Below are 15,000 nucleotides of genomic sequence, written 5' to 3'. Positions count from 1 at the left end.
CTGTAACCCAAAGGGGGATAGTGAATTTTGAAGGGGATATTTTGGGTGGATGGTAAGTAACTGTACCAAGCTAGTGAGAAAGATAGAATTGATCAAAGATGAAAGGTAGGAGGTTTAGAAGAGGCATGAAAAGGAACTTTTTTCACAATGGTTTGAATCAGAATCACATTTCCAAATGAGATGATGGAGGCAGGACTTTTCACAATGTTTAAAGAGCATCTGGATAAGCACTTGATCACAAAAGCAGAAGGTCCCGGACCAAATATGTGTAATGGATCTCATATAGGTAAGTGCAATAGTCAGAATGGAGACTACTTACATTTTTTAAAAAAACCTTATTCATAAGAATTATACATATGCAAAAGTAGGAACAGTGTAAAACCTGAATATTTTCAGTTGTGTTAAATTAGTATTTTTTTTTAAATCAGAGCATTATTGTCACTCATGTGGCCCCTGGGGTGATGTACCTTTTTAACTGTATGAAGGGCTTCCCTACCCAACTCAACCACTCCATGTGTGGTTGTGGAAGGAACCGAGACTACAGTCCTTCCCTACAGAGCCTTAACATGGGCTGCACTCAGCTTCACAGTGACCCTTGGCATGTACTCCTGCAGCCTGGACTGTGCAAGCTAGCAGCACTCCAAAAGACTATAAGGCACAGGAGCAGAAAAAGGCGATTTGACCCATTGAGTCTTTTCTGCCATTTCATCATCTCAACTCCATTCAACCCCATTCGCCTGCCTTCTCCCAGTAAACTTCCACACCCTGACAAATCAAGAACATGTCAACCTCCATCTTAAAACACCCAATGACCTGGTCTCCACAGCCGCCAGTGACATTGACTCCCACAGACTCACCACCTTCTGGCTAAGGAAATTCCTCTTTGTCTCTGTTCAAAATGGAGGGCCTCTGTTCTGAGGCTGTTCCTTATGGATTTCTCACAGTGTCAGAAGGTCATTGAGTTTTAGACAGACGAAAGAACATTTTGACTGAGTTGATGACTTTCCAGCAGCACTTGATGTATGCCTCATGACGTGTTCCTATGAACAGTCCATGGAGCAGAGTGTCCTCTGTTATGCAGCTGCTGGGTGTGAGGCGTAACATAGAACTTTGCATCCAATTCCAGGCTTTCTTGACAAATCCACAAACAGGTGGATGGCCATTTCTTCTAAAGAGGTGGTTGACCATTTCTTCCCCACTACAACTGTCCTGAGGGCAGTGTACACGGGGGTGATATGTTGTCTTTAGAGGAAAACTGTGACTGCGAGAACACTTCTCACCACCAGCCAACTGAGGTCTTGATGCTTGTTTGTCATATCTGGCACGGAGGTCTTCTGCCAGAGTGTTTGGACCATTTTCTCAGCGAACAAGCCCACAGTCGCTCTCTCCCTCAGTGTCTGAAGTACGTTCTGAGCTGACCTCTGCATGATGGGCCTGGGGTTAAAGATGTTCACTAGACAGACCTCCTCTGACAGGTAATGTGGCAACATCCACCTGACAAGGACATGGTGTTGTAAAAGGGCCAGGTGTATCCTCCACAACACTGCAACAGGTAAAATCTCAGCATGTAGTGATGTTCATGACCTGTGTACATTTTGTCCACACACTGCCTGATGCATCCACATGTGAAGACAGTCATCAGGATGTGGGTAACATTGGTTATACTTACAAACTCATTCTCTGGGGACCTGTGCGTGGTGACCCATGTGATTTGCTCGATCTTGGACCTCCAGATAAACTGGAAGCCATTTGGGTAGTAACGAGGCAGCGGACTGAGAAACTGGCCAGTCCTGTGTTTAAATAGAGGCGCCCCAAGTGCCTATTGCACCTGTTGACCAAATTCTTCCCAGTCATTGACAGAGAATGCCATTTCCACAGATCCAGCTTTTGTTTGACCTTCCCAATCTGCTCCGGACAACCCTTGTTTTACACACCTCAGGCCCTCTGATCCAGATCTCCAGCAACTTCGGGTAGTCAGACCTCACAGAGAAGGGGACTTTGGTGTGGTAAGACCAGTTGCTGAAGGGCACTGCTCTCGCTCTTCCAGTGTTTGACTTTGGCCTCCGATGCCAACGCAAACTGATCACAGACACTGATCAATCTGCAAACAGACTGTGGATCAGAGCAGAAGATGGTGACATTGTCCACATACAGTACATGAAGATCTTAACTTCTTTGTCTTTTCCGTCTAACAATGTCAACCCTCTTATGCTCTCATCCTTCCTGATGCATTTGCTGAAGGGTTCTATGCAGCACACAAACAAGGCAGGAGAATGGGCAGCCCTACCCGACTCCCAATTTGATGGGGGAACTATCTGTGTGTGTGACAACATCTCATTGTGCTGAAGGATTTGACTCTGGGAATCACTTTACAGTGGCACTCACTGCTTGTTGTCACCTGCTCCTTTAATTAAATGAATCTTTCATGTTTAGCAAAACGTCCAATGTGTTTTGGATTAAGGTTGCTTCTCTGCAGTCATTAACTTAGATGTAAATGGTTAAATCCCACGTTGAAACATTACAGATGAGAATGTTGATGCTCACATATTCAATAGTTATGTAAATAGGCTATCAGCATATGCACTTGTTCTTGTTTGAGGATGACTGGTGTTGGGTAACTGCACTGCAAAAATCCTGCAGAATAGCATGGATGTATTTATTGTAAATGCATATGTAACACTCGCCACTCCAAGTGGCTTAATCTAGGGGGCAATAACCACCCCCTGCCCGGCCAAACTTAAAAAAATCTCGTTTGGGTGGATGCTGCATGATGTATCCCCTGTTACAAATCAGTACCTCAAAATAACAAACCGTACACAATATGGAATTAAATGATTCAGCTTTATAACTCTTACTTTGACTATATGGTTAATAGAGAAACAAAATATAAAAGAAAAGGTGCCAATAATCTTATTAAACAGTCATGTGCACACAAAGTTGGAACTCACGCAGTCCAGCAGTTCTTCTTCCACCATCAATTTCCTCCTTCGGACCCCTGCTCGGAGCCCTCCCCAGTTGGACGGCCCACCCACTTGCTCAAGTCATGTCTCCTCTCTTCATTCCCCTCTGGCGCCTTCTGGCAAAAGCCCACAAAACCAACAGCTTTCATACACACAAGAAAGAATAACATTTCCCCCATTGGTTAGTCACCTGTTATCTCTAGTTAAAACCCAAACATTGCTGCTACAGATAAACCATTACCTCATCAGTTAACATTACAGAGAAGCCATTACATTAGCCTTAGCAGTGAAACATTACAGAGAAACCCTATACATACATGCAAATCATCATTTGCCATTGGATCTGTGGTCTCCTCAGTAGTCCTTTGAGGGCAGTTGTCAAATGTTAATCGTCTTCAAACAGGGAGTTAGTTGTATATCAAACTTAGTTGCTGTAGCAATTGCAGCTTGACTTGCACTTAACAGGCAAGTGAATGTTGTATTGAATTATGCCTGTATGGAGGAATGTTGGGGTGTATCCAGCTTCTGGTTACCAGTTGTGCTTGTGATAGATCAGAGTGATAACTGTGAGATCCTTTTGTTCCACCTGCCTCAAGAATGCTTATAATATTTTCAGATCACATACTGCCTCAAACATGGGGCATGATCATCATGTGCAAACGTTCATTCAAGTGTTCAAAATATATTACAGGGCAATAAATATCAGAGTCCGGCAGCAAAGGGAATTTTGAATTTGTGAAAGCATCATTAAACACATACTTCTGTTTTTACAGGAATGATTAGACTGGCAGCTGAAGTGGTTGGAGATCAGGCAGAGATTTCACCCTTTCCAAATTTGGAGCACTGATTTCCCCAGTGACTGCCTGACTTGCATCAGCAAATGCTGGTGTTGAACTAAAGACGTAACTAGACTGAGCAGAGGAGCATAATTAATCAATTGGAGCTTATAACATATTATTTCTCATTTATTTAGTTCACTATATCAAGTCTATACTGAACATTCCCAAGAGTCCCATTCCCCACTTAGCATCAACTAATTTGCAAAAGGACATGTTGCTCTGATGATATTAAAACTGCCTAGCTTTCTCGCATTATTATTATTTGCACTTAGATTTATTTCGGATGAAGTATTAAATGAAAACCTACATTCTTCTTCCTGGTTTAAGTTGGCTAACCCACATTAGTATTCCAGAAAGATCAAGGAAGTTATCCCATTGTCACGGTCACTGTTTACTCTTCCACTGGCATTATTAAAGGAAACTTGCTGTTTACATATTATCATTCAAGTAGTTCTGCATTAAGCAATAGTTAATGTCCCAACTAAGCCCCTTTGCAACAGAACAGGTTCTATTTCCTTCGAAACATTGATCAGGTTTTCTTGATGATGATATGCGCATGGCCAAGTGGTTAAGGTGTCGGACTACCGACCTGAAGGTCGTGAGTTTGAGCCCCAGTGAGGCAGTGTGTTGGAACCTTGAGCAAGGCACTTAACCAAACATTGCTCCAGTCCACCCAGCTGAAAATGGGTACCGGCAAAATGCTGGGGGTTAACCTTGCTGGTGTCCTGTCTGGGTGGGGGAGGTGGGGGAGTCTCGTACTCTCAGTCGCTTCACGCCACAAAAACTGGCATAAGCACCAGCCTGATAAGCCTATATGGCTCGGGACAGACTTTTACTTAACGTTAGCAACTAATGTGGTCTGTGTCATAAAGATAGTGTTCCCTAATCCATCAAGATTAAAGTGTATTTATTATCAAAGTATACATATGTCGGCCATATACTATCTTGAGATTCATTTTCTTGCAGGCATTTACATGGAAATAAAGGAATACAACAGAATTTATGAAAAGCTATAAATAACAAACACTGACAAACAACCAATGTGCAAAAGAAGACAAATCATGCAAATAATAAAAAAAGATAAATAAGTAATACCGAGAGCATGAAATGTAGAGCTCTTGAAAGTGAGTCTGTAGCTTGTGGATTCAGTTCAGGGTTGAGGCATCTGAAGTTATCGTGTTGGTTCAGGAGCTTGATGTTTATAGGGTAATCAATAACATTACAATCAACTTGCATTATGGAAGTGTGTGTTATTGACAAAACTATCTGTATTTCAGTTTGTGGGAGCTCATATAGTATGTCTTGCAAGAATAACTGCATTTCAAACTTGCTTTATTGCCTGCAATGTGCTTTGGAACAAGATGAGGTCATGAGAGTCTCAAGAAAATTGATGCCTATTTTCCTATTCAAAGCAGTTATTACCTTTTTTAAAACCAAAGAATAAACTATGAAGTGCCATAATAATGTAGAGCTCTGTAACAAAATACAGCCATGCAAAGAATATTACAGCTTAGGTAATGTTACATGTGAAGCAGTCTGAAACAACTTCACTTGTGGTCTCATTCATTTCCATAAATGCTGCCTGTCCTACTGAGTTCCTCCAGCATTTTGCCTGTGTAACTTATGGTCTTGTGTGTATTTCTGAGCAAATGAATTATTGGCTGTCTTCTTCGCTTACTCTGACATTGACAAACCAATATTAGACAATCATTTTGTGTAAGGTAAGGGTTCATGACTCATGGGAAGCGATGTTCTGTGCAAGAAAACAAATGTAAATTTACTTAGGAAACAGAGTAGAAGGAACAAGTGTTAGCAGTTTCTGTGAATAAAGCCTGGGCAACTTCACCAGAAAATTAGGTTGAATTGAGAACAGTCTTGGGTTGTGCGGATTGACTCAGTCCCAGTAACTGGCAATACTCTGCCTACGCAACCTCATGCACAGTCAAGTGACCCAGTCATCTGCGCAGTAACTGGCAAAGTGGCATTGTCACCATCTGCTGCCTCCTTCTTGAGATCTAACACATGTTGTAACGCAGAGATCTGTGCAGTGAATGGAATGGAAGCAACGCTGTGGTGCAGAAGATCAGCTTGCTCATTAATGTAAAAAATAACATTCGATGGCCTAAGGAGACGAGCAGAAATGAATTAGATAACAATATTGCTTGCTTAATGAATCTCCTCTGCAGTAAAAGTGACTGGAATTTGTCTCTCTTCATCTTCCCACCCAATCATGGTGCAGAAACATAGCAGTACAAGTCTACTTGTTTGGTCAATCAACAGCTCATTGCCAACATTGTGTCACTTCAATTAAAATCTGCCTGGCAACCTCTTTATTTTCCTGGGCCATAATAAATTGGTCTTGTTTTTGTGGCTTCTTGTTTTATCTAGTTGGTAATATATTTCAGGTAGTTGAATCAATTGAAGTTTGTTTTTTCTGTGAAAGCCTACATAGAGTTTGGCCATCGTTGTTATCTCTAAAAAAGAACAACACAATTTTAAAGATTACCTGTCAAAATGTTGTTTTTTTTCTCCAAATGGGAAGTGCATAAATAAAATTAATGGACTGAGTTCCAATATTTTGTGTCCTTGTGCCTTCTTGTAAATACAGGCATTAAGGTGTGCAGTAACATGATTTGAGTAGCTCCTATTCAACGTGAAAATACAACCCCTTGAGGATTGAGATCTTAATTGCCTGAACTTAAAAGAGTGTAGATGAGAATCTTCCATTGTTAAATGAGCAACTAAGAAGGGACCTCATTACTCTGCTGTTCTCCCTGAAGATGTGTCTGTGTTTTCAGAATGGTTAACATTTGTCATCATGAAAATCCAACATGAAGGAATAAAAGGGAAACACATTTTTATCTGTGTTGAATCAATTTAATTTTGTATAATAGGGGTATGAATGATGATGGTATTAGATCATAAGACCATATGATATTAGAGTAGAATTTGGCCATTAAGCTCATCGAGTCTGCTCCGTTATTCCATCTTGGCTGAATGTATTATCCCTCTCAGCCCCACCTGTAACCTTTGATGCCCTGGCTAATCAAGAACCTATTGACATCTGCTTTAAATATACCTAATGACTTGGCCTCCACAGATGTTTGTGGTAATGAATTCCATAGATTCACCACCCTTTGGCTAAAGAAATTCCTCCTCATTTCTGTTCTAAATGGATGTCCCTCAATTCTGAGGCTGTGCCCTCTGGTACTAGATGCATCCCCTGTAGAAAACATCCTCTCCATATCCACTTGATCTAGACCTTTCAGTATTCAATAGGTTTCAGTAAGATTTCCCCTTATTTTTCTAAACTTGAGCAGATATAGGCATAGAGCCATCAAACATTCCTCACATGTTAACCCTTTCATTCCCAGAGTCATCCTTGTGAACCTCCTCTGCGTCCTCTCCAATGCCAATGCATCTTTCTTAGATAAGGAGCCTAAATCTGCTCACAATACTCCAAGTGCAGTCCAACCGATGCCTTATAAAGCCTTATCTTTACATTTGTGCTTTTATATTCTATTTGATGGTCAACAAAGTCACCACCATCATAAACTGGAGATCTCCCCTCAGCCTCCTCTGCTCCAGGGAAAATAACTCAAGTTTCTACTTGGTTTACATTGCTTCTTCATTTTTTTTTCTTTTCTAATACTTAATAACTTACTGTCTGTTACAGCACTGGCAATGAAGGTCCTCCATCTCTGGCAGTGTTAGGGGTTTCCTTCATTGTGTCAGTTGTTTCCTCCCAGTTTTCACTACTGTCAGTCATGCAAATCCCAGGTGGAGATTCAGGAATACCTCACATCAGATGTAAAAGGATTTTTCATTGCTGGTTCTGTACCCCCGAACCTGGAGGACTGATGGACCACTCTTGGTCTGTCCTTTACTCTTTGACTTGTTTGGCATGGGTGATCCCAGCAAGAACCTGACTCCAGCCAGCATAGCTCTCTGGCTCATTGAGGCACACAAGCCTCCAAACCATGACAAAGTTGTGGTCCTCTTGGAGGTTCCATTTCTAATATTATTGTAAGAATTCAGAAGCTTTAAGCCCCAGTATTCCAGCTTAGTAAGTTTTGCAGTGATAAGAATAAATAAAAAGTATTTATGATGTATACATTAAAATGCATATAATGGTAATTAGTAATGAAACTCAACACAGCAGACGTTGAGAATTTCAAATAAAAATAGATGGTACTGGAAACACTAAGCAAATCAGGTAGCATTTGTGGAGACAAAAACAACACCAGTCTGCTGAGTGTATCCAGATTTAAATCTCAGATTTCCTTCTGAAGAACAAGGAGGACATTTGGCTACTGAGTCTATGTCCCATCAACTTATCTGCCCCATTATTTACCCAAAGCCAATTAGAACAGAGAACAGAAACAGCACCGAAACAGGCCCGTTGTCTCACAAAGTTGTGCTGAACCAAATAAATTAGTATTCAAGTGGCCAACTAAACCCATCCCACAATGTCCATATGCCTCCATTTTCCTCATATTCACGTACCTACCTAAACTTCTCTTAGATGTGCTGAACATATCTGCCTCTACCACCACCCTCGGAGGTGCATTTACCCTCTGTGTAAAAACAATGCTTCTCACATCTGCTTTGAAATTACTCCCTCCCCTTAAATACATGCCGATGGGACATGTTCTTTTCAAATGGCTCCCACATTCAGTGATGCTGCTCTCTCACTTGCTAATTCAAAAAAAGTATTTTAAAACATAATTCATGGTAGAGTAGAATATTCAAAAGATAATCTGTCTCTCATGCCCATCAACTTACTTCTATGATTCTTCTGTCCCTCATACCAGTTAAACCATCAAGCTGCACACCGCTAGGATTTGGGAGGAATCCTACACACCAGGGAGGAAGCTACACAGTCATGAAAAGAAGGTTCAATTTTCAGAATCAGAACCAGAACCAGTTTTAATATCACTTTTATATGTTGCGAAATTTGTTGATATGCAGTAGCAGTGCATTGTAATACTTCATAGTAAAAGCTGTAAATTACAGTAAATATATTATATTAAAAGAGTTAAATTATCAAGTAGAGCAAAAAGAGAAAAGGAAGTAGTGAGATAGTGTTCATGAGTTCAATATTCATTTAGAATTCTGATGGCAGAGGGGAAGAAGCTGTTCCTGAAACATTGAGTGTGTGTCTTCAGGCTCCTGTACCTCCTCCCTGATGGTAGCAATGCGAACAGCGCATGCCCTGGGTGATGGGAGCCCTTAATGATGGATGCTGCCTTTTTGAGGGATCTCTCCTGGAAGATGTGCTGTATGCTAGGGAGGCTAGTGCCTATGATGAAGCTGACTGAGTTTACGACTTTGTGTGGTTTATTTTGATCCTGTGCAGTGCCCCTCTACCCCCCCCCCCCCACACCAAACAGTGATTCAGCCAGTTAGGGTGCAGAAAGCATTGAAAATCAGGATTGAATCAGGGTTACTGCATAGTGACGGAGTAGCACTACCTGTAGCATGACCATTTCACCGTCTACTTGTACTTTGTACATAGTGTCCTCTGCTTTCATTAGTCAAGAATGAAAATAATTAACTTGAGAGGAATGAAACTGTTTGAAAGAACAACACTGGCTTAGGGATACCTTGACTCTTATTTTCATTCTAGTCCTACAGGATCAATGTCTATTCCTGATTTGGTATCACCCCTCTTCCCCCATCTGAGTGCAGTTTCAGTGAATTGTAAAGGGTTAACTAAACATATTTCTTGTGAAACATAAAATATTAATTATAGATTTTTAAATTGTCTCCTGCCTTTTTGCAACACTCGTCCTTGGATCACAAACTCCTTCCCATTGAAAATGCTCAGTTGAACTCATAAAGAATACAAATATATTCAGCATGATTCCTTCCTTCTCCTTTCTCGGAAACATCAATGGTGGAGATAGAATTTGCAGTTGAAAGAATTGAAGATTTGTTCTTTTGAAAAGTCAGAATCGGAGTCAGAATCAGGTTTAATATCACTGGCACAGGTTGTGAAATTTGTTCAGTTTGCAGCAGCACTACGGTGCAATACATGATAGTAGCGAAAAAAAACTGTGATTACAGTTAAATTAAGTGGTACAAAAATCAAAATAAAAAAGTAGTGAGGTAATGTTCATGACTCCAATGTCCATTTAGAAATCGGATGGCAGAGGGAGAGGAAGCTGTTCCTGAATTGTTGAGTGTGTGCCTTCCTTCCTGATGGTAGCAATGAGAACAAGGCATGACATGGGTAATGGGGGTCTTTAATGATGGACACCACCTTTCTGAGGCATTGCTCCTCAAAGATATGCTGGATACTATGGAGGCTAGTATCCATGATGTAGCTGACTATGTTTACAATGCCCTGCGGCAGACTTCAATCCTGTGCAGTAACCCCGCATACCAACCATTGATGCAACCTGTTAGAATGCTCTCCATGATACATTTGTGGAAATTTCAATAGGTATTTATAATGTCAAAGAAATGTATACAATATGCATCCTGAAATTATTTTTCTTTGCAAATATCCACAAAAACAAAGCACAGCCCCAAAGAATGAATGACAGTTAAATGTTAGAACCCTAAAGCCCCCCCAGCTCCCCCCTCCCATGCACAAACAGCAGCAAAGTGACAATTCCCCCTCCCCCACCAGCAAAAAGCATTGGCATCCCCCACTGAGCACTCAAATGTGCAACAAAGCATCAATAAAGACACAGACTTGCAGTACCCCAAAGACTACACATTCACCCGATAATTCGACATACCACAGGCTCTCTCTCTCTCTCCCTAAAAGTGCAAAAAGAGGCATCTCCGTTTCACAGCGAGAGGGGAGACATAACGAAATAACTTGCTGATTTATGGTGTTAAAAGTCTGTTGCGTCGCTTTTTCCGTGCTCTGTGCCCAAATTTACTTGGGTCTCTGGGCACACAGCCAGCAGCCAGCTCATTGCTTTTGATCTTCCGTCTCCCACGATGCACCAGGCGTTGGCACCAGCCTCCAGTCCGTCCACCTCCAGAGCCACAAAAATCCGGCACCCTGAAGGTGCGCTAGTCTTCCAGGCCACGTCCTTGGCATATCAAAAAGCGGCCAGTCGTGACACCCCGAGAGTGGGTCACATTTCCACAAAGAACCAAAGTCAGCGTGTAACTCCAGGTCACGGTCTTCAAAAGAACCCTGAAAAGGAAAAAAAAGAGGATATTAAAGATGGAAATAGAGCTGTTTCTGAGGACTCAAGCAAAAGGGTTGCCTTTGGGTGCTGTTGTGCTCCTAAGAGTGTTTTTAGGAGAAATATAGCTACTGTTGTGCCTTCTTTGTAGCTGTATTGATACGTTGATATGGATTTGTTTCTCAAATAAGTTCAAAAAAAGTTGCAATTTTTTTTAACTAAAGCAATGATATCATTATGATTCTTTTGTGTTAGAAATTGGTCTGAGACAGGTGCTTTATGGGACATTGTTTCAATTTAAACTGTAGCTTTGAATTCATTTTCTGTTTTGCTTCCCAGAGATGACTGGGACAGTGGCAGATATCTCTTTGGTCCATTGGAAGCAGCAGTGGCTGGAGAATGGCACCCTCTATTTCCACGTCTCGATGAGTAATGCTGAGCACCTATCGCAGATAACTCCACCGACAATGCGGGAAGCCTCTGAGATAGTGGATGAACAGATGCACGTCCTTCATGTCTCAGTCATGGTAAGAACACTGGGAGAAATGTTGCAACCCATAAAATTCATTCTTTCTGTATTGCGCGTCACATTTTTTTGCCTGTGAAATGTGAGCAAAACAAGCTTCTAAACAGCGTTCTGATGCAGTTATACATAACCTAATGGACATTACATCTCAATTGATTGATTTACCAGTAAAGCAAGCAAGTTCGCTTTGAAGGGCTTTAAGTAATGTTAGCTACAATGTTAAGGGTGTTACAAAAACCTACCATGTGGTCGTGATTTCCAAATTTAGAATTGATCCATAAGATGCTCATTAACGTGTTGCTCATTTTAATTAGATTTTAGTAATTTTGCATAAGCTGTTTCATATTTTTATTTACTAGGTAGAGTTTCTCCCACTATATGTACAGATGTTTTAATTATTTCTTGTGACTTACAGATGTGGCTAGCAGTAATGGAATTTTGGGCATAGTGTACATAATTCCCATTGGTTACCAGAAACACACTCTATATAATTCCCAGCTACTTTCAGAGGAGTGAAATAGGGAACTTGAAACAAAAATGTCACAGGTATGTCAGAGACACCTTTTACTGTTGTTGGAATGAGGGTAGAACAATTATGGCAGAATGGTGGTTGTTTCATTCTTGTGAAGCCCACTCTCTTTCCTAACCAGTGACCTAAAATAAAACTGAAAATAACCAGCAGATCGGGCAGCTGATGTGGAGAGAGAAACAAATAAAGTTTTGAGATAATTGCCTTTAATATTCATTAGCCTGAAATGTTAACTCTGTTTCACTTTATAGAGATACTGTTTGTTCTACTTGATGTTTTATTTTATCTCAATTTGAAAGTATTTGAAGTATTTTACTCCTGGATTGTGACCTGTGACCTGACCTGACATTAATGTGAGTTTGGAAGCACACCTTGGCAAAATTCATTCTCATGAAATCAGAATTTGTGGAGGTACCAGTTGTTTTGAGACACATTGTGCACTGTAGTTCAGAAATGGAAAAAGCTGATTGCTATATCACCATTGTCTTTATAGCTCATTTCATTTGCCTATCATGATGAGGCCAATACCCAGGAAAAGCTACAGTTTAACAATAAAGTCAAAATGCAATTTTCTTTCTATTAAATGAACTACATCTTCCAAGCTGGAGAGGTTCTTCTTGAAGCTACGTATTTTTAGCACATTATGAAGTTAGAATTTTCCTGATCGCATGGCTATTTTTGAAATGACTGATCAAAAATAGCTGATCTGCGTAATGCATGCCGATGAATATTCTGGGCCAAATGTTGCAAATGTAAAAACAAAATTTGCAACTCAGAAGTGCCTTTCTTGACCTTGACACACACCATCAGGTTTTCAGGTTAGTTTTGTCAATGTTGTAACTTTAAAATATTGTACACACCATGATCACACAAACACTTGTCCGATAATAACTAAGTGTCTGTTTTTAGTGATACTTATTTAAAGATACCTACTGGGAAGAACACCAAGATTTCTCCCCTGCTTTTTGCAACAAAGCCATTGGATCTTTAAAGTACATCTGGAGTGTGAAAATGGCATAATTCAGATGCCAGCCCCTATGACAGGTTAGCCTTCGCACACAAGCTGCACTGGTGATATTTTTTATTGTGCTCCTTTAATTTGGCATTAAGGTTGGAACAGACATTGAGGACTGAAAGACCTACTCCTGTGCTGTATTGTTTGATACAAGCCTCTGCTGTGCTTTTTGGACCTTCAACATGATGATTCACCGGGCATGAATAACAAGGGATGCTGGTCATGTCGATTTTACCAGAAGTAAATTATTTATAGTGTCTGTGCCATGGGAGGGCTGCAGGAAGCTGTATTTGGGTGTCCGCTGTCTAATAGTTACATTATTCACATGTTGAAGATTATGGAAAGCCTGGAAGGCAAAGTGTAAGAACGATTTCCTTTAGCTGAGAGGTTAAGGCCTGAATTTAAATCAATTGATACAAATATTGAGGGGAGAAAAAAAATACTTAACAAAAAAAGCTGCTTACAATGGAGGCAGAGTCAGAAGCATTCACTATAACTGGAAACAAAAAGCATGGATGTACATTTGAAGACACCAAACAAAGTCTTGGACCACAAGCTAGGAAGTGGGATTAGCCTCAAATCCAATATTACTGTTGTGGGTATAATGGGCTGAGTGGCACTTTTAGTTCTGCAAATTTCTATGTGTCAGTTCAGCAATAATTAGTTGTTGTAGCCATTATTAAAATGGCAAAAGTTCAATAGCGAGGACTATTCCTGCTTACGTTTTATGCTTAATGAATGGTGTTAAGATTGTAATATAATTAATAGCTGTCAAAATTAAAAGCTATCTTCACAGGCAAACACTTGAAAGCCAGAGGTTTATACTGATGGCATGAATGTCCTGATGCCTTGAAGGGTTTTGCAATTACCTGAAGTCTGATCTCTATACTTCAAAATACTTCTGAAGGCACAGGTCTCATTTAAGTAACTTGGGATAAATACATAAACAAAGATTTAATTGCTGAAATCCAGTATTCTATGAATGTTCTATCCTTTATTTTAAATGTTTTTTTGTTAATTACTTAATAATGAATGGCTTCTTGCAAAGTTTTGTGTTAAGAAAAACTGTTGCAATTCTTCAGAATAAGGCAGAGCAGTGGAAGCTCATGAATGCAGATGTGAGTAAAAATGCTTCAGTCTTACTTGTTTTCCAAATTAGCAACACACCTTTCAGGTTGATTAATTGTGCAGAAGCTTTCTCTTGTGATCATTTCCAATTTAAGTTGACAATCCTGGACAGCAGATGAAAGTTTTCCATAGGTTACTTACCCCTCTGCATCTGATGTGCTGATACAGTGGGCAAGTTAAAGCAATTGAAAAACCAAACTCAATCTGCCTAACTGTTTTGAGATTGGGTGAATCTGCTTTTCCAATCTGGTCTTGGGGACCTTACTTAAAACTTATAATGACGTTGGAGGAGTCCACTCGGCCCAACGGGTCCATGTCTGATCCTCTGGGGGCAATTCCTTTATTCCTATTCCCCCTCTCCCTATTTGCCTGTACCTTCTGCAACGTATTCTCTGTCATAACCTGTCAAATCCCTCACTTTAATGAGAGCAGTTATCACCAAAAGCTCACACCAGCTCCTTGTCTTCTTCTGGAGACTCAGGAAATCAGCAGGCCCTTAAATGACCCTCACCAATTTTTAGAAACACCGTAAAAAGCATCCTACCCAGATGCATCACACTTGGTATGGCAACTGCTCTGTCTAAGATCAGAAGAACATGCAGGGAGCTGTGAGTGTCCTTCACACTAAGCTGCCTCTGCTCAGTTGACTCCATCTACACTTCCCGCTACCTTAGTCAATATAAATAAGGACCCCACCCTCCCCGGTCGTTTGCTCTTCTCCACTTCCTGTTGGGCAGAAGGTACAGAAGCTTCAGTACATGTAAAACCAAGCTCAAGGACAGCTTCCATCCTGCTGTTTTCAGGCTCTTTAATGGTCCTTTCATACAAGAAAGATGAACTCACAATATATCT

General features: G+C 40.6%; 1 protein-coding gene across 3 annotated transcripts in view; it reads left to right on the top strand.

Moving 5' to 3' along the window:
* LOC132407564 (astrotactin-2-like) overlaps window positions 1–15,000 on the top strand; it is a 1,730,264-nt gene that overhangs the window by 166,147 nt on the left and 1,549,117 nt on the right. For all 3 annotated transcript variants that reach the window (XM_059994285.1, XM_059994284.1, XM_059994283.1), the window contains exon 2: window positions 11,290–11,477. In XM_059994285.1, the coding sequence (XP_059850268.1) occupies window positions 11,290–11,477 (188 nt within the window). The remainder of the gene's footprint in view (window positions 1–11,289; window positions 11,478–15,000) is intronic.

Source organism: Hypanus sabinus, chromosome 18 (assembly GCF_030144855.1).
Source record: "Hypanus sabinus isolate sHypSab1 chromosome 18, sHypSab1.hap1, whole genome shotgun sequence".
NCBI classification, from domain to species: domain Eukaryota; kingdom Metazoa; phylum Chordata; class Chondrichthyes; order Myliobatiformes; family Dasyatidae; genus Hypanus; species Hypanus sabinus.
This window is presented reverse-complemented; position numbering and strand designations above follow the sequence as displayed.